Source organism: Synchiropus splendidus, chromosome 5, assembly GCF_027744825.2.
Source record: "Synchiropus splendidus isolate RoL2022-P1 chromosome 5, RoL_Sspl_1.0, whole genome shotgun sequence".
In the NCBI taxonomy this organism is placed as follows: domain Eukaryota; kingdom Metazoa; phylum Chordata; class Actinopteri; order Syngnathiformes; family Callionymidae; genus Synchiropus; species Synchiropus splendidus.
This window is the reverse complement of record NC_071338.1, coordinates 14202577-14225000: the sequence shown is the minus strand read 5'-3', so window position 1 is coordinate 14225000 and position 22424 is coordinate 14202577. Positions and strand designations below refer to the sequence as shown.

General features: G+C 42.6%; 1 protein-coding gene across 15 annotated transcripts in view; it reads right to left on the bottom strand.

Moving 5' to 3' along the window:
- Window positions 1–103: 103 nt before the first annotated feature.
- The window catches only part of myo9aa (myosin IXAa), a 67938-nt gene continuing 45617 nt past the window's right edge, over window positions 104–22424 (bottom strand). For 2 of the 15 annotated variants that reach the window (XM_053864392.1, XM_053864383.1), the window contains 37 exons: window positions 22286–22375; window positions 21083–21199; window positions 20837–20971; window positions 19701–19822; window positions 18856–18997; window positions 18378–18573; window positions 17474–17593; window positions 16899–16925; window positions 16600–16669; window positions 15720–15860; window positions 15319–15358; window positions 15105–15227; window positions 14270–14350; window positions 14068–14178; window positions 12664–12786; window positions 11845–11994; window positions 11422–11729; window positions 9508–11136; window positions 8972–9068; window positions 8571–8771; window positions 8032–8123; window positions 7822–7952; window positions 7491–7714; window positions 7113–7229; window positions 6849–7037; window positions 6555–6605; window positions 6370–6481; window positions 5257–5318; window positions 4852–5044; window positions 3455–3583; window positions 3249–3354; window positions 3050–3181; window positions 2653–2776; window positions 2346–2360; window positions 1993–2201; window positions 1707–1849; window positions 104–1518 (listed from right to left, as the gene is read on the bottom strand). In XM_053864392.1, the coding sequence (XP_053720367.1) occupies window positions 1034–1518; window positions 1707–1849; window positions 1993–2201; window positions 2346–2360; window positions 2653–2776; window positions 3050–3181; window positions 3249–3354; window positions 3455–3583; window positions 4852–5044; window positions 5257–5318; window positions 6370–6481; window positions 6555–6605; window positions 6849–7037; window positions 7113–7229; window positions 7491–7714; window positions 7822–7952; window positions 8032–8123; window positions 8571–8771; window positions 8972–9068; window positions 9508–11136; window positions 11422–11729; window positions 11845–11994; window positions 12664–12786; window positions 14068–14178; window positions 14270–14350; window positions 15105–15227; window positions 15319–15358; window positions 15720–15860; window positions 16600–16669; window positions 16899–16925; window positions 17474–17593; window positions 18378–18573; window positions 18856–18997; window positions 19701–19822; window positions 20837–20971; window positions 21083–21199; window positions 22286–22375 (6537 nt within the window). In that variant the 3' untranslated portion in view covers window positions 104–1033. The remainder of the gene's footprint in view (window positions 1519–1706; window positions 1850–1992; window positions 2202–2345; window positions 2361–2652; window positions 2777–3049; window positions 3182–3248; window positions 3355–3454; window positions 3584–4851; window positions 5045–5256; window positions 5319–6369; window positions 6482–6554; window positions 6606–6848; window positions 7038–7112; window positions 7230–7490; window positions 7715–7821; window positions 7953–8031; window positions 8124–8570; window positions 8772–8971; window positions 9069–9507; window positions 11137–11421; window positions 11730–11844; window positions 11995–12663; window positions 12787–14067; window positions 14179–14269; window positions 14351–15104; window positions 15228–15318; window positions 15359–15719; window positions 15861–16599; window positions 16670–16898; window positions 16926–17473; window positions 17594–18377; window positions 18574–18855; window positions 18998–19700; window positions 19823–20836; window positions 20972–21082; window positions 21200–22285; window positions 22376–22424) is intronic. The other 13 variants (XM_053864399.1, XM_053864393.1, XM_053864387.1 and 10 more) reach the window with 12 other exon arrangements.

Sequence of the window (22424 nt, the reverse complement as noted above, 5' to 3'; positions counted from 1 at the left end):
AGCAAAGGGAAAGATTTAGTTTGAAGAAAATGTAGTCAAGTACCAACTTAGAAATACAAACTGGACATGAAATTCACCAAAAATAATAAAGACAGACCACGAGTTCAGGTTTATGTTGGTTGCTATTGAGAAAACAATTGAGACAAAAATGGGGGTCAAGGGTGTTGGGAGGTCAACAACAGGTCAATAATAGAATGGCATTTCATTGTACATATCCAGTACTGTACAATAACATTGGTTTATGGCTGTTAAGGAGTCGATGCAGAGACTTAATACATGGATCACCTTGGCTGGAACTTCAAACCAGCTCACTTGGTCCCTTTAATGGCGACATTCCCCCTTGTGGAGGGGGAAAAGCAGCAGACTTAAAACACACCGAGTGGTTTTCTTGCTTCCTTGCACACACACATGCACTCTCACACAACAACAAATCATACACAGCCTGAATCCTTACAATTTGTCCAAACAAAAAAAAACAAAAAAACAAAAGATAAATATTGACTTCAACTACCCAGCACAGGCTGGTGTTCCGGCTTTGTACAGTATTTATACCTGTATATTATATGCTAAAATATTCATGTGACTTTAAAATATATTAAATAAGCATAAAGGGATTTGTAGCAGTTGATCATCCACCATGTAGACTGTATTGTAAACGCAACACAGCTAAATATTTAGCACTTAATCTCAGCCCAGCATCAGCGCCTCCTGACGTCCTCTGTGGTGTTGGGGGTAAGAAAAAAGACAACTGCTTTGCTGTCCGGCCCGGAACGTTCCCTGAAGTCAAGTGGTCATTCACCTGTTCACACTTTCCCTTTCATTGTCCTGCTCAGTGCATTACCTCTTGGAATAAAAGCTGCCAAGGCAGGAAGAGACACAAGGTGGTCGTGATGTGCACCAGAGAAGAGCTCTCTCCGATTCTTGTACCTTTAGTTAAACATCTTGTGTGGCATCTTGATTCACGGCACTTTCGGGAAATTCTAAGCAGGGTTTTACAGAAATAAATGGGAAGAGTGATGGCTATCAAAGTCCTTCATACCATAAATTCATTGTTGCCTAACAGCAACAGCTGTGGCGACAAATCTGGAGGGTCTCTGCTACGGCCGCCGCCGTCTCTAGGGTGCCTCAGGTTCGAGTGCCGGGCCCCCCTCAGTTTCTGCTTGCCTTTCTCAGCATTGAAAGTGGCTCTGCTAGTAAACTGGGATCTTTCGTTGTGTTCACTGTCTTGCTCGGTCGCAGGACTGCTCTCCATGCTGCTAGTGCGAGACCCCGGCAATGTGCTCACGCCGTGGGCCCCACCTGAGTTTAAGGGCGGAGACTTGGAGTGGAAACAAAAGACATGGCTGTTGGTGGACGAGGAAACCGGCTGGAAGTGTGATGAGGACGAGTAGGAGGAAACGCTGGAGGAGGAGTCCACGGAGTCCACAGAGTCCGGTTGTCTCCTGAGGGTGCGGCGGCGGCGGGGACTCCGATCATCGGGTCTCAAAGACCAGTGGGACATCATACCTGGACCTCTTTCTGTAGGAGAATGCAAATTTATATAATAAGTTTCATGAAAGATAAAAGTTAACTTGATCGTACATGCAAAGAGCAGAAACATGAGACATTTCTTCATTCTACTATAACTGCATGCTATCATCAGCTACCGTGCTCTGGAGTCTGGATTTAGATTGGATCGCCAGAAAACATTTAAATTCTCAATTTACCAGAGAAATCAGATGTGGTCCCCTCAGAGTCCACATTGAGGTTTTCGGAGCTGTCAGCTGTACCAATAGATGCTTCTGACTCCAAGGTCTCATCGTCAGATGCTCGAGGCTCCAGAGTCAACATTTCAAAAGTCAACTCCTCTCTGTAAAATCAAACAAGATCAGCGTAAGCACAAAAACAAACAGGTTTAACACACAGGGAAAGTGTGTCATTTCTTCACGCATGTATATTCTACTTATTCATACCTGGGAACACATTTCAAGATATGTTTAAAAGAGTGCTTACTTCTCTTTCTGCAGGTACTCAATGTGCTCAGCCAAGTCTCTCTCTTCCTTCTGCATGGCTGCTTCCTGGTGATCCGAAATGTCCGTCAAAGATTCTGCCGCATCGCCCCCTTCGCTCTCTTCAATCACCGTGGACGAAACTGACGGAAGGCGTGGACTAACTGGAGACGAAGGCGTGTTGTAGCTGAGGCGTCGGACGTGGCCTTTTCCCTGATGGAAAAAAGTAGCGTCACCTCAACTTTTTATCATAAGCAAACAGCTTTTGATGAGCATGCATACAATACAGCACCAATGACACGTCTAGCCTTCGTACAATAATGCCACACTAAACCACAGACGACATGACAATTTCACCTTTTTCATGTTTTTCTGAGCAGCAAAAAAGGAGAGGCGAAACATGGGATTAGTATTGAAATCAAGGAAAACACATTGAATGAAAAGTGATTTAATTTCATACATAAAAGAGATTAACGTGCAATGTTCTTTTCAATGTCCCTTCCAGACATTTTTGGTAGTAAGTGCTGAGGTAAACAAGACCATTAAAACATGAATTCTCTTTTCACCAACTGCACATTATATATTAATAAGCATAATATTAATTAGAATCAACATTTGAACAACAGTCAGCTTGTTAGATGAGGATTAATCTCGGTAATCCTACCATTGATCTTCTGATGAGTGTGAGTCTGCACTTGGCTTTATTCTCAGCAAACTCCAGAGTGTTGATGTCCTTCAGGCGCATTTTGTACTTGGTCATCTGCTCACAGATGATGAGTTCTACACAGCTGAAAAAAAAATGGCAGAAACCTTATGAATATACATTAGAAAAGAACTTAATGCTGTTGCATATGCCTGACTTAAGTATGCAGTGAGCATTGTTGAAGCTCAAGAGGCCACGTGACCAGCCCCACACTCTGTGACCAATGCTGTCAACAGTAGGATAGTAATGTGATGCTACTGCAAAAATACATGTCATATATATATATATATATATATATATATATATATATATATATGGACTCTGTGTGTGTTTTGATCAGGACTCATGTTAGGCTTACGCTGTGGTTTTGCCGATGTCTTGGACACTCTGCATCAGGTCGATGGAGTTGGGACAGCGGAGAATGCAGGGAGCAAAAACAATGGCCAAGGCGTTTGCAGACATCCGATTAGTTTCCTCTTGCAGAGCGATTCTGAAGACAGAAGTCCCTGTCAGATTTCAAATGAACAAAACAACTTTTATAGCGGAGCTTTCCTCACCTGACAAGATGGAAAATAAGCCGCTCCAGGGTATTTAGATGGGTTCGGCTCAGCTGGTCGATTACCGAATACACTCCTCTGGTTGTTTCTTTTTTATCCAGCAAACCTGGGCACGTTTACAAAAACACCAGTTACGTTGGCACAATGGAACCCAAAGAACACAAACTATTTACATGGCAAATCACTTAAGCATGGAGAGTTCTTACCCATGGCACGAACAAACTCCTCATAGAGCTCAAAGGTCATCAGCGGATTGGGCAGATCCCTCAGCCACTGCTTGAAAACACTTGCAATGACGTGGATGTTGTAGTCGTCCAAATTCATGTTCTCTGCATCTGCATTGACACGAGCACCATGATATTTTACATTAGTGGAATAACAGTCCACTGAGGAGGCACATTTAGTCTTTAATTTGCAAACATAAGATTATGTTATTTTATAGGTGAGACATTTTGTTCATAAATCTTTTGAGTTTACATACACTTGATAGTAACAAATACATTTTACAATTACAAAAGAACCCAGGCCACGCTTCTCCATGCCCCACTCTTACACGAAAACAGTAAGTAGAGACATGATACAGTTAGATCTTTAGGGTATAAAGCAGTCACAAGAATATAAAATAAAAATAAGACCGGTCAGAATTTCTGATCCAGTCAGGAAACATTTTTATGGAAGTAACAGTGAGTTGGACTCCTCAATAAAGGGGTCTTAAAGGAGAATTAATTGGTTGCATTTCCCATTTCCCTCACAAGTTCTTTCACTCTTTCAGTACAACTGAAAAAGCTGCCATTCCACAAATGAAAGTACATAATAGCTGCTCTAAAACAAGTAGAATGCATTTTTTCTTCATTGAATGTATGGGAATCGTCTCTCTTTCAGCAGAACAACTTCTTGTTCTCCATCACGCATGACTCATCGGTTCTCTGCCTCTCCTCCTTTCATTTTGTGTTCCCCATCTCTCCACGGGTCCTTTCCATCTAGTCTGGTCTGCCTAACTTGGAGTACAAACTTCCCCACATGAGCTGTGCCTCAGATATCCTTGTTTACAGTGCATCTTCAACTCTGCCATCTTAAGTCTGCTTTTTGTCCTCGAGGCATAACTCCTGCGTTTAAACCAACCAACATGGCAGCTCTCACTGCGCTCCTATAAAAGTTCCCTTTCACCCAAGTACATTCTGTACATTACTCTGTACTTGAACCCATCTGTTTCACTGCCAGCCTCTCTCTCATTTACATACACATAACCTGTCTTGTTTCTTCTACATTCCTCATCTTTCCAGCTTCTCCGCTACCTCATGTTTTCTCTCATTCAAAACACTATCATCAGCAAACCTCATCAACCATGGAGACTCCTTCCTAACCTTCCTAACCTAACCTATCCTGCATTAGCTATATGTAAATATTCGGAGTTAGAAAGAGACACATAAAACGAAAATAAGATTATAGAATTAACTACTGTCTGTTGAGATGTAAACCGAGAATAAAATAATAGGTATACTATCTGACATGACAAGACAAGACAAGACAAGATGACAAGAGCTTGAGACCACAAGTAATAAATCTGGAGTTGCATTTTTTATAGTCAGGGCTTGTGAATTACCTGAGTCCAGCCCTTGCTTGAGCTCTCTGATTTTATTAGCTGAGCCTGATTTCCGGTATATTCCTTCGGTGTAAAGGCCATGCATCTCGATATAGTTGATGAGCTTCTCCACCACCAGGGGGACCGTTCGTTCATCGTTTGTCAGGCGAGAGACCTCGACACCAAACTGTCTTGAGGAAAGCTCTGGGTCAAACTGTTGAAATAGAGACAACACTCAACTCTCTTTGCATTTCGCTTCATGAAATATCACAATTGCTGTATCACAATCTGAATGGACCTTTTTTTTTTTTTATACACAATGTATTTCTGGTGACTCAGCCCTGAGCGTCACCAACACATTAAGTGGCACGAAAACATGATTTCACAAGTGGCAAAATTACAGCTTACGCAAAATGGCCAACTCACCTTCTTACTGCATTTGGTGGTCATCTTTTGGCAGCACTTTCTGTGGCAGGCGTATCGGCACACTGGGTAGACACAGCGAGAAAAATCAAGCATGTCATCACCAATCTCCACTGGCGGGCAGTGTCTCCTCATTATCAAAAAAATGAATCAGAGGGCGAAAAAAAGATCACTTCAGGGGCCAAAGCTATTTTGGCTGGTGCAGAGAAAACATCCTGTTAGGAGAATGAAAGGGCAAACTGTGCAGAGATCTTTGGAGTCTAAGAGCCACAGACCTCATGAGTCGAGTTGAAAACAATCTGATTATAGCGAAGGAGGCGGAGCGCCGCAGCTCACAAGCTGCAAACTGACCTGCTGAGTTTGTGCTTTTTTTTTGTCTATCCATGTCTGTCACGTGAATGTCTATGAGTGTTGGTAATTTAAAGATTAAGTGTTTGGTGAATTGGCCATGTGAGTGTGTGCGTTTTATTCGAGTTAGCATCGAAACAGACAGAGATTAGATCAAAATGAAATTCATTCTCATTTACGTGTATTATTCAATATAATAACCTTGACATTATGTTTTAGCTCACAACAAGACTTTAATTTGTTTTGAGTATTTCCATGGTGCCTTTCATCTTTGGATGATGCAACGTCAAATGACTAAATAAAGAAACATAAAAATCAATCAAAAGTTCTTGGTCACTGAACAAGTTCCATTGTTTATCATTATTGTGAATGAATCACTCCATTCCTTCAGTACAACACTGGCATTAACAGTATAAAGCCCCTGTAATACACGGTGCTACAAAAGACATCCTAAACTATGAACTATGAAAAATGCAAAGCAAGACTCTCCCTGATCAAAAAAGGAATCGCTAAAGTAAATCATCTCACAACCATAAACTGATTCATAGAGAGATGATGACAACATACTTGAGGTAAATTGCATCATGATGACTGATTGTTGTTATGAAAGATGGACTGAAATATTTCAGGCAAAGACGTGTCAGCTCACGGATCAATGACTACTCAGAGAAACACAAATAAATATCAACGAACCACACATTTGTGCAAGTTTATGAGAGCTATCTTGACATGTTCTGTTCAGTAAAGAAGTTCTTGCTGCATGCTCACGTTTGCAGACGCAGGCCCGATCCATCATCCAGATGAGCGACATGCAATATTCACAGAAGGTGGGGATGCTATACTGCGTGGACTTGAAGATGTGGCCGTTATGCTCCTCCACCTGAAGGGGGCAGCAGAGCATGACGCACAGTCTCTGGTTCCTGTGAAACGTGTTCACAACGAGGATGACTTACAACATCGGTGTCCTTTTTCCTCCGTTTTTTGCGCTCAGGTTTTGGCGCCTGCTGCAGGATGCGAAACAGAAGCAGTCAATAGATCATTGGTGTTTTTATTGTACATGTGATTAATAAAGAAACACAGAATAAATGCAGCTCATATCATGGACTACATCACTACTTCAGCAGCTACTTTCAGCTCCATGAGGCGATAAAAAACAGTTTATCATCAGTGAAACTATACTTTATGGGGTGTTTCAAAAGCCCATCATTAAGCGTCAGTGAGGTATCAGGAGCCTTCCGTGTCATTACCCTGCTGAGTGTGTTGTCCAGCGGCTTGTTCTCCATCATGAACTCATCCAGAAACACTTTAAAAGTGTTGACCCAAACTTTGACTGGCGATTCCCTCCAGTCCCTCTGCTCTTGCCGCATGGTCTTCTCCAGGATTTGTTCAAATAGAGCGTAGAGGTCTTTGTAGCGGATACTCTTCCCATCATCCATCTAAGGTATAAAGAGACAGACTATAATAAACGACTCCTAAAAGTGGGTTCTGGAATAATATTGAAAGCCACATACTGCCAAAGCTGTGGAGTAAGAGTTGAAGATGTTCAGTCGAAACTCCTTCAAAGCCTTTTTAAACACAACATCGACCATGGTGTCCTTCTTGCTGTCCTCAGTGTCCAAGTCATTGATCTGAGTCAAGAGAATAAATTGTAATTAAACAAGCAAGTTTGTTGCTGTACATTAAGCATGTTAGTCTGAAGTTATTCCTATTCCTATTGCACTGAAATGGATTCAAAAGGACGAAACTCAATCGGTTATACAAGATCTACACACGGATGGAAATATTCTAAAAATGATAATTGATGAAAAAAAGAAAGACCTGATTCTAAATCATCACCCCGTGTCACCACTGCCTCAAGCGGAAACTTGACAAGTACGACGTGCACTCACCTTCCTCATGAGGAAGTCATTCATGCTCCTGTAGTCATTGGTGCAGGTGAGAATCTGCATGGACTCGTTCTGCCACGGAGCCGGCTCCAGCGTCACATAGCTAATCTTAACGCTGCGCCTCCTTTTCACTTTGGGAGATGGTTTCTTGTTCTCCTTGAGGTCTTTCAAATCTCGATCCACTGTCAGATCAGGGCTACATGGAGGCGACATGTTCTCCTGACCTGCTGCACAGCAGAGAAAAAAAGAGACCGTTCCAGCACCAACTCTATTTGACTAGCATCTTATTTTGATTTATTTGATGATGAAATGGCAATAAAACTGTTGCTCTAACCGTCTCCCAGTGAAATTCCAGTTTCTCCAGATTCCCCATCCAGGGAATCAGATCCACATATCAGCTTTTCTCTGGAAGTCTTCTTTTCCCCATACTTGGTCTTGCCCCAGAAACGCATCCTACCTCGAACTCTGTGGAGAAGAGTGGTCAGTTTAAAAAAAAAACGTCAATGACATCAAACTGCTGACACAAGCGAAAGACTATTCAAACCTTCCATCTTGGGAATTCTTCCTCATGGAGTCAACTTTCCCCAAATCTCCAGACGACAGGACTTTGTGCAGGCCCTTCTGCTCCTCAGCCGGCTGGAATATAAATTCAAGAATTCAAATCAAGTCGTTGGAGTGCAGAGCAGAGAACTAAATGAAAAGTAAAGACAAAAAGGCTTAATTTCTATAGACATGCAGGTAGACATCAAATACCAAGCAAATGCGGTCATTACGTCTGAGAGAAAAGGTCAGAGAAGGCAAATCATTGAGGAAAGGCACATTTTAAAAATGATCCTGTGACTATCTCTCTCAAAAATACACAGCTGTTTGATCAACAGCTTTGAAGGATAAGCGTTTGTTTACAAGTTGACTTTTGGCATGCCTTTAAAATGTGCCTTCCATTTTCAGTGGATGTTAGTTGATCTCAGGTCAAGTCAGAAGTTGGAGGCTTAGTTCCTGTCCTTGGATTGTGGGGTTAGTTCAAAGAAGCCACGCTAGAGGGAGCTAGTGAGCGCCAGCTGCGGCTGCGGTGGCACCAGTTACCATGTCCGAGTCACTGAAACAGGGCCCTCCTAAGTCTGCATCCACGGCGCTCTGCTTGGGCAGGGGGAGTGTGTAATGTCTGGGACCCTCATAGTCATCCTCATCTGAATCACCCCCGACTGAGAGGATGGGGGCTCGTGTGAGGAAGTCGGAGCGGGTCCGGGCCATTCTAGCTTTCTTTTTTTGGCCGGCTCTGCCAACCTGGAGTTCACCGGGAGTGATAACAGTAAGTTGAAATGGAGTGACTGCTTCCTCGTCACTGCATACAGTGGTTCATTTTGTAGCTGGGTTCAGCTGTTCACGTCCAATTGCAAACGGGATTCATGATCCATTAATGCACATCTCAGACTAGCAATGCTCAAAACAGACACATGCAAGATTAGAAGGAAACAGGTGCTTACATCCCGAGCTTTTCCTCTGGGCAGCTTAATGACTGGTGCTGGTCCGTCTTTTGGACTGACTGCAGGCGACTCTTTCGAGATGACTTCGCCATCAAATCTGAAAAGTAAGAAGGTCAAAGTTATTGGCAAGATCACCACAGCCCTTGTTTGAGGTGAACCCAAGCTGGATGATGAGCTGAACAGCTGAATACTCCAGATGGGGTTCGCACTCAATAAAAAGCTGACCACCTACATTACATTACATTTTGCTTGGGTACCTCTCTCTTTATTTGGGCTGGATATAGGTCACAAGTCTGAAACTTCTAACTCTTTAGTCTCCACAGGGAGATGGGCATTAAAAATGCCCAGAAGTTATTAATGACTTCTGGGCATTAGGGTGGGACCTGACGCAGAACCCACCCTCCCACATTGAAAAGAAAACACTATTGATTACTATGACTTCATACAGACACCCAAACCACATGTGAGTCCAGGACTCAGACAGCAGAGGTAGAGATGGACTGTTTCTGAGAGGCATTACAAGGTCAATGACTTACTTTGTGAAAGTCACTTTGTCTTTCGGAGAGAAGAAGATGTTCCCAGACTTTTCCGTCAAGCCAACTTTGGTTCCCAAGCTTAGCTGAGTCCTCTTGGTGGAAGTTGTCCCTCTGGAGGTTCCTGGATTCTTGGACTCCAGGACCAGTTTAGGAGCCCAGCCCTCAGCCCTCGTTTTAGGATCCCTACGTCTCTCTGTGGGAGCAGAGGCAGGCGGAGGAGGCTGCGTATGATGACCTTTGCTCTGGCCAGACCCAGGAGGTGGGCTAGTGGACTCTGACTGGGTCCTGTTGTGGGGGACATGTCCTGATATTCTCTCAATTAACAAAGAGCTAGGTCTAGGTGGTTTGTTCGAGGCAGGAGCTGCAGGACCTTCAGTGCTGGCAATCCTGCTCTGTTGTATCTTCTGCAGAGCTTCTCCCTTCTGCTTCTCAAAGCGGTCTCTCTCAAACTGAGCAAAGTGCAGACGCTGACGCTCCAAAACTTCTTTCTGCTGTCTAATCTGCTCCATCATGTTTCTCTCATTCTGCTGTTGCTGATTCCTTTGCCTCTCCTCCTTTTCTTCATTCAGCCTCAGCAGCTTCTCCAGAACGACTGGGTCAGCTTGAGAGACAACAGGAGCCGCAGTGTGAGGAGCAGAGGGACCTCCTTCATGGGGTTCCAGATCTTGGGGTGCCACAGCTGGAGAGACAAAGCTGCTCTGCTCTTCACTCACTGGAATTTCCTTCTGCATGCTGATGACCACCACCACCGGTCGGCGGATTGATTCTCGCCTTTCTTTAACAGGTTTCACTGATATCGAAGGATGAGTTGTAGGAAGGTTTGTCTCCATACTTTGTGGAGGTTCTTCAGTAACAGACCGAGGAATAACTGGAGTGCTTTCTTTAGCAGGGACGTAAAACGTTGGGAGGTAGTTTTCAATTTTGGGCAAATTTGAGAATGGTGCCGCTGCCAGATCCACATTAGCACGACTCTGGTTAACAGACAGTGGGACAGGTTGAGACACCAGCATCTGCTTCAGATCATCGAGCTGTGTGGCAGGTTCTATAATCGAAGGTTCTGAGGTAATAGGGGAGCAAAGGTCCTCACTGTCTGTCACCTCCTCCACAGCTTTAGGAGCCTCCTCGTCTGTTGTTAAAAGCTCAAAACTGCCCTTGGAGCTCTGGCTGTCTGGTGTTCCCTGTGGTGAACACAGCGGGGGAGTCGTGGGAGGCAATAGCTCAACAGAGCAGCGTTTGTCTTCAGAGGGAGACGATGCCCCACCAGTGTGGGCTCGCACCTTAAGGAGCTCAAGGCTGAACTTTGCCTGCTCCAACTCTCGCATCCTGCGACTCTCTCTCTTGGACCGGGTGTTCGTCTGGCTCTTCTCACGGACAACAACTCCCGAAACCGAGTCGAGTGATTCAGAGTTTACAGATGAAGATCGCTCCTCTTTCCCAGGATGTTGCTTCTCAGACGCCCACATTTCAAGTTTGGTATTTTTCTGCTCTTTAGTGTCACGAAGATCCTCATTACTCATTATTCTCCCTGAAGACAAGCCTTCTTCTGGCGATGGCTCATTCTGCAGCTGAAGCAACTTCTCCTGCTGCTCCTTCTGCTCCTCCAGCTTTTCTTCTTTCAGCCTTTTGAATCTGTGAACCACAAGACTTTGTTTTACAAAAAGCACCTCCAATTTAGGACAACACCAACACGCTGCTTTAAATAATGTTTTCCCATCTGGCTCGATCTGTATTGGGTTGAATTACTTGTGATATCTGTTTATCTTGACAAAATTATTACCAGACAAAACAACAAAATGAAGGTGCGGTGTGCAAAGACAAATCTAATTATGTCCAAATCTGGTGATCAGAAATGTAAATCAGAATCTCGGAATTGAGAGAGATGCAAACTGATTTTTAGTCGATCAACATATTTACCTCCGCCTGGCAAGGAAGCCTCTGACAAGGGCCTGGAGTTGAAGAGTGACAGCGTACAGCCGCAGGTACGATTCCCTGGCTTGATGGCAGCGCCAGGCTGCCTGAATAACCAGGGCTGCAGTGCAGCGCCGATCGAGCCATAGCCTCCAGGATTTCTGGAGGACCACCGCAGCACCGTTCCACAGCTTCAACCTCTCGCGCTGCCTGTAACCTCGCCAGTGTCTCTGTATACACACGGCTGCTCCCTGCTTGATGCTATACTCCCGATCGTCTTTTTCACCCATGTGGCTGTGTCGACGCCACCATTTCTGAAAACACACATCATACTTCTGAGACAAGAACATACTGCCACCAAACAAGCAAATAAAATAGAGGAGCCAGTCTAAATGAAGATGAATGTGACAGGACCTATTGAAACTTTACCTGGATACAAACCGCCGCCTCTCTCATCCTGACAAACTGTTTCCTCTCCAGCAAGGCTCGGAACCGCTGCTGTAGCATCACAATGAGCCTGTTAACTTCTTTGTGGAGCAAGGCCTGCAGCCGCTGACGCGCCACTTCCCGCAGGAACACCTGAGGGACCACAGAGTGGTGAGAGCAGGGAAGCCTGCATGGACAAGTGCTGCAGACTGTGGGCGTGCTAACGCCCATGAATGGTCCAGCAAAAAAGACATCCATACACACACAAACCTGAGCCATCTCTGACACATGGCGGCAAAAATGTTGGGCAGGCGAGTTTAATTATATAGACAATATCCCAAAGATACGGACCCCTCATCCTGCCCAACAGTGACACACGCTCCAAATATGGGTCTCTCTTCATCACCTTTCTTTAAATAAAGGATGCATTATGAAGCCAAGTGTTCTTCACATGAAGGTAGAAAAAAATCATAGACGATCATTAACCCATAAGCACGCTGCCTGTTTACACCTCGGTCATCTGCATTGGTTTCCCACTTTAGGTACACTGTAACATCAAGTTGAAAATATGAGTAATGACAAAAAAACAAAACCATACAGATTCCACGTAGTGTGTTATTTAATGTACACAAATTTAATCTAAAAAAATAAAAATTCCTGTCGGCTGATTACTTTAGTCATAAACCTTGTTGCACTTTTAAAAAAGGAGTTCAATTTTCGGTCAAGTGAGGTAAAATGTGTCAAGTGAAGGCTACGTAGTTTGAGTTTTTCATAGAGTGTTCTCATCTACAGTCTCATGCACAAGGATAGAAGAACAGCTACCATTGTTTTGCCGACTTGGTAGTCATCTGGTTCCAGGTCGAGCTGATCCAGATTGTCCTGGATGTCACCTCTGGTAGCACCAATGCCCTCAGGCAGCAACACATTGAAGTGGTGGACAAAATCCTGAACACAAAGGGAAAAAAAAAATCTCATGTCATGAAAAACCTGAGTCATGGTTCTGGTCCACTATGACAAAAACTTGCCAAGAAAGGAAGTTATAGAAGAAATCAGTCTAGTTTGATGAATCAAATTTCATTTATCCTTTACATGACCAGAGTGAGGTCCACAACAGACTCTGCTGATAGATTTTAGCCTTTAAGAACCATGATCAGCTGTTATGGTGAACTGAACCACTAACCGAAATCTGCTTTTGGCAAGACCAGCTAGAGTCAAACATTTTTGGGGTTCGGTAATGTTGATATCAGCAGAGGTCTCGAACATCATGACATAAATATGCAGGAGTCCTGCTTCACTAACTGAAGCCCATTGTCTGATTCCAATACTCTGCTCTGCCTGAGCTGCAGGGGGTGGATTGGGAAACTGATGCTGTGTTTATACAATTACAAGTCGAGGGTGTGTTTCAGAGACCCCGGGACAATGGAGCAGCTCTGTTCCTAAAAGTGGCAGCAGAGTTCTCCAAATGATACCACCTCTCAGACATTTCTCATTAGGGCTGACAGCATAACTTTAGTTAGGTATGTTTTTGTTTCTGCAAAAATAATTTTACCTGAAGCTAGCTATATTTTTATAGTGACACAATACTAATATAAACTAATACAGAACAACTACTAATATAAACTAATACAAAACAACTTATTATATTAATACAATACAAAAAAAACAACTTCTTTGATGATTCAGCAAAATCTATATGTTAAATCATTTGAATGAAAATATATTCACGGAAATAAGTCGTTTTTTTTTATCATTTTTTAAGTGAACTGTTCAGTGGAGCCTTGAATTCAAGAAGACGTCTTTGATTATCCTCAAAAGTCATTCAGAGATTTGGAACCTTAAAGGGCACCATTTCAACATTCCAACATACAAAACACAAAAAATTGTCAGATAAGAAAAGTGAGTTACACTTCATGTAAAGTTCTCATACACTCATAAGACATCATAATGCATTGATAAGGCCTTATGATATGGATGTTTAGAATGATGGATGAGAAGGCTTCTTCAATATAGAAGGTGCAGAATTTGAGACAATAGTGTTATTTGTAATAACAAAACCTTGTCATAAGTTAGCAATAAATGATTATGAACATTCATAACATCTTCCATGAAGCCTTATAAAACGCATTATGATGTTACAATTTGTGAATGCTCCTGAATGTCTGTGGTCAGAGGTTGCACACAAGTTTCAGTAGACAAAATGTCGTGTGAGACAGAAAGTAACGTCACCTTGAAGCTGTACTTGATGTTGTAGCCCGACTGTCGGATGCGCACAGTCTCCAGCATCCCAGTGTACCGCAGCTGCCTAAGCACCAGGTTATCATTGAACCGTAAAGGCAGCTGAGTGAGGAGGCGTAACACAGGAGGAAAAGGTGAGACATAAAAGACAGCTGGGGTGATAGCAAACACCTTTGGAAAATGAACAGTTTACCTTGTCAGCATTCGAACGGATGCACTTGACGAAATAAGGCTCGGACTGTCCCAGAGTCTCCATTAGCTTATTGAGAGAGGCCTTTATGAAAAACAAACATTTGAGTTAATTTCACTTTATTTCTACAAGTGCTTGTAGAATAAAAGACATCTGCACAAAAGCATGTGTCTGTGTTAGAGCATGTGTGTGTGATAATTCAGTGGAAGGAGGAATTCAGTCTCCTCTCTTTCATGGGAGATTAAAGCAATCAGAGCAGCACAGGATGTGGGAAGTGAAGTCATCCACACACTGGGGCCAGGGCCTCCAGCCAGAGGGGCCTCATCACGCCGCCAACAACCAGCAAGAGATCACAGAGAAAAACTCCACTTTTAGATTCTTTCTCCCAACCTAAACAATCTACCAGAACAACAGACAATCCAACCGTCACGTCATAAATGACATCCTTCAAGGACCTCTTCACCAAGTAACAAAATCTTCCACGTGCGTCAGTCAAGAAGTGGAGGTGTTGGAAAAGAATGCAACAATCCAGTCAAAGGAAACCGAACAGAAACCACAAAACGTTTGTCATCTCCATGGCTTTCATTTGACAGTCCAATCTACTCTATATCAGTGGGAGTGTGTCGTTTGTTTGAAAATATAATCCACATTATTGTTATCTGCGCTTATTTCGCGTCCAAGAGATAGTTCTGAACATCTGCACTCATCCACCCACGGCCTGTTTTGACAGTAACTCCTTATTTCTATCACAGCTGCTGGGAGCTCAAGCAGCACAGCTGAGTTATTGTTACAGGACTGTAGTGTGTGTGTGTGTGTGTGTGCGTGCGTACAGCCAGACCTGGAACTGTGCACTGATACTGGGAGGTTTCTTTTTCTTGTGAAGGTGAAGCAGTGACTTGGTGATGCGGTCGTGAAGGGTGAGGTTGCTCAGGTACTTAAGGGACTTGACGTTTAGCAAGTGCTGTCACCATCATAAAAAAAAAAAAAAAAAAACGGGTTAGCAAAAGGCAGTTTCACTGAGTCTGATTGTACATAACAAAACATCAGCGTACCTTCGGCAGCACTGGCTTGTGTTTGTAGTTTTTGTTTCTCCTGTTCATGGATTAATCCAGAAAAAGTTAGTCAACATTTTATTAAAAGTGTGAGGTGGATTCATTATATATATATATATATATATATATATATATATATATATATATATATATATGATACCATTTAACTTCTGTTGTGATGTTAATTAAAATATGGATAAACCAATAAGTATAATATGGATAAGCCAAATAGGTCACAAATTTTGAAGTAAAATTGAAAAGTGTATATAGGGACACAGGAACATCAAAACTATAGCTTTTTGGTTTAATCAGCAATCTAAGATAATCTTCAGAAACAATATTTCAAAGTGACAAAAAGCCTTGTTGAAAATTGAAAACAGTCGTGGACCGTGGCTGCTCACATGATGATGTCGTGCGCTCTCTCCAGGAGCTTGCTGTTGGTGGAGTTGACAAAAATGTTGTCCTCATCTGTAACTGAGCTGCTGGACGACAACCGGCTCTGTCGGCCCACACGACCATTCCAGCCAGGACTCGGGGAACCCCTGAAGAACAGCATTGGACCGAAAAAAATATTTTACTGATGTTATTTCAATGACATATATAATACAGTTACCACCGATTTATGCGAGAGTACACTTTAGTAAGGCGAGAATTGAGGGGGTAGAACAGAACTTTGGCGGTCGGGGAAAAAAGGCCAAGGCCAACCAGAAATGTTTTTTGGACACAGTCAGAAAGGACTTTGAGGAAGATGGGAAAGAGTTCAGTCAGCTCAGTCACATTCTTGGGGAAATCCAAACATGCTGATTCGATAAACTCGAAAAGGTGCAATAAAAGATGTGTTTAAATAATCGCCTGGCATTACCACCTCCCTGACATATAGTATGTGTCAAGGACAAATTTGGTGAATTTAACAGCAATTTTTTTCCTATTTACGATGCTCTGCATAATGATCGCTTGATTTATCTTCAATGGAGCAACATATGCCTTTTATATTCACCACTTCCAAATAAAACACCATGATAAAACAATTGGTTTAATATGTTTTACCAAATCATTCATAATTAAGCATTTTCTAATAATATGTGTTTTTGCATCACTAAAAAAAAACAAGAGAATACAAATTTCTTGCTGAAAGAATTTGCTCCAAGAACAGCCTCAAGCTGGAATTGAACCTACAACCATCACCACTGTGCTGAGTGAAAGAGTGAAGACGCGGCCTGTCGGTGTAGTGGACATGTGAATGTCATTTGGCATTTGAAGGGGAACCAGACAGAACCCTACCGTGGAGTTCTCTCATTGTTGCTGCCTTGGAGGTCAGACAGTGGCGTCCTTGGACTTTTTCTGGGCACACCTGAGCATAAACGTGACACCATGTTGTGAAAGTCAGACATGAGCAGTCAGATAAATGAGACCGTGACACCATCCAAAAGCAGTGACCAACACCACACCATGTTACTGCACAAAGATCTTTCATCCCAGTAAATACAGCTGCCAGTGATTTCTCACTGTCATGATCCTGGTTAGTGTGCGACGGGAGATTTAACTAATTCATGATACCACTGAGTGACTGGATCATGTACCGTTTTCATTATCGCTCTCATCTGAAGCTGTCGGGTCGCAGAAAACAAAAAGACAAAGAGAATTTGGTCATTAAATAACAGTCCTGATAAATTAAGTGGATTGTGTCTTTATCCTGAGCCAATTGTGGAATAATATTCTATCACCATCACCAGCCTATGGGATGTTAGTGAGAAAGACGGAGAGTAGGCTCACTACATGAGCCGTGTCGGCTACATGGTCACCAAGCATGGGTGTTTAGCTGAAGGAGATCACAGCGATGCTACAAGGCGTACTAACGTGCACACAAACAGTTAGTGATATGAAGAGAGAAGCATGCTGATGGACAAGCAGGAAGCTATGAGGGGGAGGAATGAGACCAACAAGCATCTACTCTGATATTTCAGAAGGAAATGCTACAAAACAAAAACCAAATGACGTGACATCGTTTATTATATATATTTTGAGTATATATATATATGAGTGAAATAAGCTTCAGCTCAGAGCTGCAGAGTCGATGTTGGTCGGTCTCCTCCCTCAGGGTTCCAAAAAAAGACTTAAAAAGTAGGAGAAGATTAGGTCACTTTGTCTGCCTTACTGTGCTTCTCCTCTTTGCATCTCTGCAGGATCTCTAAGCTTCTCTGGTGCACGGGGTGATGCAGAAAGCTAAAACTATCCACACTTTTCACAACTGCACAGGGAGCAGCATCATCATGCCCTTGGAGATGCAAAACGAACACAACAGAGAGAGAAAAACACACACACAAGGAGATAAAAGAGAGGGAAAAACAGATTAAATACTGAAGAATAAGAGGTCCGGAGATGAAGTTGTGTACAGTAGAAATTCTGAACAGCAAGATGCTAACAAGCGAATGTCCAGTTGGGGGCAGTAGTGAGATTTACACTAAATAGGCGCTGCCCTACATGTTCAATAGGCTTGTCTACATTTTATCTCAAAACACACAAATGTCCTGATGGAGGCGTCAACACTAGTTTTATCATTAGCACATGTAATGGCATTCTTAAGATGAGGAGGTACCCAGTTAATGCATCATGGAGTGTGACGGCTCTGAAGGAATCTACTGCACATAACAGGAAAAGTTTGCAGGTAAAGAAGCATCACTACAGAGTGAACGTGAGGAGAGAAATGCTGGTGACCCTGGTGCTACAAAACGCTGCACAAATACGACACACGTCACAAAAACAGCCCAATTTTACTATAGTGAACCACAAGGTAAAGGGACAAGATAAATTAACTACTCTACACATTTGCGAGTTACATGCCGCAATAAGGCTTCTTTTCCATCAGTTCAACAGATCCGCCTGAATTTTCATCTACTATCTTCCAGAGTATGTAACTCATGAAATGGATGATGGAAAAATGAATTAAGAAAGGGATGTAACCATAAACATCATCATTGAAAAACAGTACAGTGAAGCACATTCGCCTGGTTGAATTGTACTTTCTTACCTATGAAACAATCAAGAGGTAGAATACGTACCGGTCTTCTTCTGAGTGCTCATTTTGCCAGCTTGTCTAAAAGCCACCATGGCCCTGAAGTAGGCTCGCAGGACCGCCCAACGGAAGGTAGCAGACGGGTCGATGCCGATCAGACCGCAGATGAAGGCATTCTTACTGCTCTTCAGCAGGGCCACGATGTCAGGACGCATGTGGTCTGTGTTCTTCTCCCTGAAGTCCTGTTAAAAAATAGCATGGGATGAATTCATTTATTACAGAGCTTTAAAGCTCATCTTTATTTCGTCTCACTATTGAAAACAAGCATGAATTCCAAGATATTAACAAAAAATTCTGTCCCAAATTGTAGGAAGTTAATTTATACAGTTCGAATTAAGGCAGTAAAAGAAGTGACTCAAATGACAAAAGTAAATATGAATAAAAATGACTGACAATCTTGTTTAAGACATATGCTGTTAAGAGCTGTTTAAACTCCCATTCCAACATCATGTGACTGAACTGACCTTGATGCTATATTTGACCTTGCCAGCATAGTGTCTGATGATGAAAGCAGCCTCCATGACAGCAGGAAACTCGATGTAACTGTTTCCTTCATGCTGCCTCTTGAATTTGTCCAATAAGGTCTGGTTGGAGGCTTGAGGGAAACTAAAATCCAACATGAGATGGTTAGTTTGTTACATGTACATCGAGTTTTCAGACCTTTTTTCTTTTGCCTCTTAATCCATTAAAAGAGAGAATGAACACGATGAACCCTTATACAGTCATGGGTGTATCTATATCACCAATACTGGAATCTGTTTACCAGCTGAGGGCACTTTGCCGCAGGTGGAGGATTACAATGGTAAAGTAATCTTGGCTCACATTTTCACTCATTTCCTCCAATATAAAGAGTTTAAATCTCTCCATCAGAGTACAGGAAGAGGGGAAGGGGATACAGAAGACAGGAGACATTTCGGAACTGTGTGAAATCCGAGCTAATGAAAACAAGACCCAGCGGAGACTGCGACATTTGGATTGAGAACAGGGGAAGGTTACTAAATCTGTTCCAGCATGAAGTTCATAGAATATTGTGCTCTTTTTTCTTTAACATTCTATTCTTAGTTAACTGGCAGTAAACGGCCAAAAATGGAGCAGACAAGAGTTACAAACCTGTACATTCAATAACTCAAGCCTAGACATCATCTGAGTAAATAAAAATGGTAGTGTTTGCTTTGCCTCTTGTCCTTCTTTATCTCGTTTGCACAACCAACTGCAGAGTCAACAACGGGGAGGGTTTCAATTACACCAATTTTGACCTGAAGTGCGTCTCGCCAGCAACTTCCAACCAAGCAAAAATAAATAAACTCACTTGCACTCCTCGTCCAGAAGGTGGAACAATGCCGTGGGTTTTTTACTGATCAGGTTGATGCAGGCTGTGTTATCTATGTAGTCGATGTTCCTCCAGCTGATGCCCTCCGCCCTGTATTCCTCCTACAGAAGGACACGAGTAGTTCACACAGGCATCATTAAACGTGGGTTAAATTCTACATCTGAAAACCGATGTGCCTTTGTTATGAAAAAAAAAAACACACACTTTCCAGCTTCTTGCTAGTTTAATAATGAGCAAAGCTTTCAGAGCATTTCCCCTTTTCTCTTTGTGATCCTGGGAACGAGATTTGAAAAATAAAGACCTTAATCTTAGGGATAGTTTTACAGAAAATATCCTTATGAACACAAAGGAAAAAAGAAAAAAGCAACCATTGGAGAGTGAAGATGAAAATAGCAACAAACAAGCAAGAAAGTCTTAAAGTACCTGCTTCTCACGCTCAATTTACAACAGTTCTTACAATTTTCAGAAGTGGCAGTGTTATAGCATACAATAGAGGAGAATATTGTTATTGACAAATTACAACAAAACTGATAAAGGAGGGTCACTGGATCTACGCACCTGGTTCTGGTAATATGGGGAAGTGGGTGGGGCAACCACTGCTTGAGAGGAGCAACATTTGGGTTTGTGCTACTGTGTGTGTAACCTAAGCTTACGATAAGCCTCTGTAGCTGCAGCTGCTTAATCAGAGCGACCCAATTGTACAATTGAGTGAGAGAAAGATTATATTCAAACAGTATTGAGACATGACAGGAGAAGAGGAGTAATAAATGAAAAAAAATGTTTGGAGAAAAATGCCTTTACCCTTGTGTACAGGGGAAACGCCACCTAAAACTTGTCACATGATGTAGATTGCCTGGTTTTCCAGACTGCTTTGCCTCCCAGCTCAGCTCTTCTACATCACCACAGCCTCACAACCTCATCCTGACTAGGGACGCTGCTCTGAATCGTCTGTCGGCCTCATGCTCCATCCTGCCCTCACTGGAGAACAAGACTAATATACTTGAGCACTCTTCCTTGAGAAACCCTCATCTAAAACATGGACAAGACAATCCACCCTTTTCCAATGACTTCTTGTCCCACCAGAATAATGAGCCACAACGCTGCAGTATCCCCACCTGTTCCAGTTTGAAGGTGTGCTGGTTGAAGTAGTGCTGGAGTCGCTCATTTGCAAAGTTGATGCAGAACTGTTCAAAGCTGTTGTTTTCATAGTCTTCAAATCCAAAGATATCCAGGACACCAATGGACAGGATCTGCCAAGGACAACACCCAGTCAAAATGATGCATTCTGTATCTGACACAAAGATTTAAACTCACAGACATTTATTTAGAGGAAAAAAAACAACTTGTTACATGTGGTGTACCTTTGTCGTTTCCTCCAGGTCCTTAATGTTGAGCAGAGCGTGGTTGATCCTGAAGACGATCCAGTCAAATAGGGCACTGTACAAAGACTTGGCCATGGAGTCTCGGACGGTTCCAGCCTGGAACATGAACAATTGCACCACTCTAGTTTAATCTTGGTGCTCTTCTCTTCAGCACCATTGTTACAACATTTAGCATATGCTGCAAGTCAAGACAAAAAATAAATGAACTCATTTTTTCCTTTTTCTAATATACTCACATTATTGTCAGAGTAGTATTGTGAACAAAGAATTTATCTGCTCAAACTTTCTGGACATGACACATCTTGCATGACTCAGGGAGAGACTTATTTAATTATGCCTGTTTATTTTCACAAACTGAATCATTAGCTTTACTTGGAAAAAGGGAAGTTTATGAAGAGATAATAACAGAGATGACTGGGAGGCAAATAATATTTCTGTTAAAGTTGCGCATGTGCGATGATGTTAGAGAAATATTAACAGAAGGACCACCTAGTGTGCTGGAGAAACACTCAGTGTTAACTCATGACACGCAACATAAACACCAGGGTCATCATACTATGATTGTTGTTACATTGATGGGAATGTATACAATTCTACACCAGCATTACATATGCTGTTTTCACTTCCCAATACCACAGAGTAAACTGGACGGCTACTGAGATGTATATGCTGACATTAAAACAATAGATTACATAAATAAATTTTAAAAACGACTGTTGATCCCGTCGTCCTTTTTGACGACTCCCTCGACGATGACGTGAGTTTTCAGAGCACAGATCCCAATAAAAACAAGGGGGGCTTAAAATGCAGCCCCTTCCCACTAAGCCTTGTTTGTCAGTCTGAGTGTGTGTGTGTGTGTGTGTGTGTGTGTGTGTGTGTGTGTGTGTGTGTGTGTGTGTGTGTGTGTGTGTGTGTGTGTGTGTGTGTGTGTGTGTGTGTGTTGGATATGGAGAGAACAGGAGGAGATCCGGTGCTGGTGCACACTGTCCTGTAAACACGCCCATGTCAGACAGGATGAAATGGTTATTGACTTGGCAGTGTGCCCTACTCACAGCAACGCTCAGTGGAAACCAAACGCTCAATTACGCAGGACATGTCTACACCATAAATAAATACAACTCTGTATAGATATTACTAAGCTAACCTGGTGAATAACAGGTGTACACGTTAGCACCGTCTTACCTCAGCAAGTTTGTACGGAACGATCAGCTTCTCTCCCACAGTGATGGTCTTTCTCGTTGTTAAGGCTTCAAACAGTGTCTCTTCTTTCACCTTGCGTAGTTGAGCATGACAGCAGTCAATATTATAAAACATATAGTGT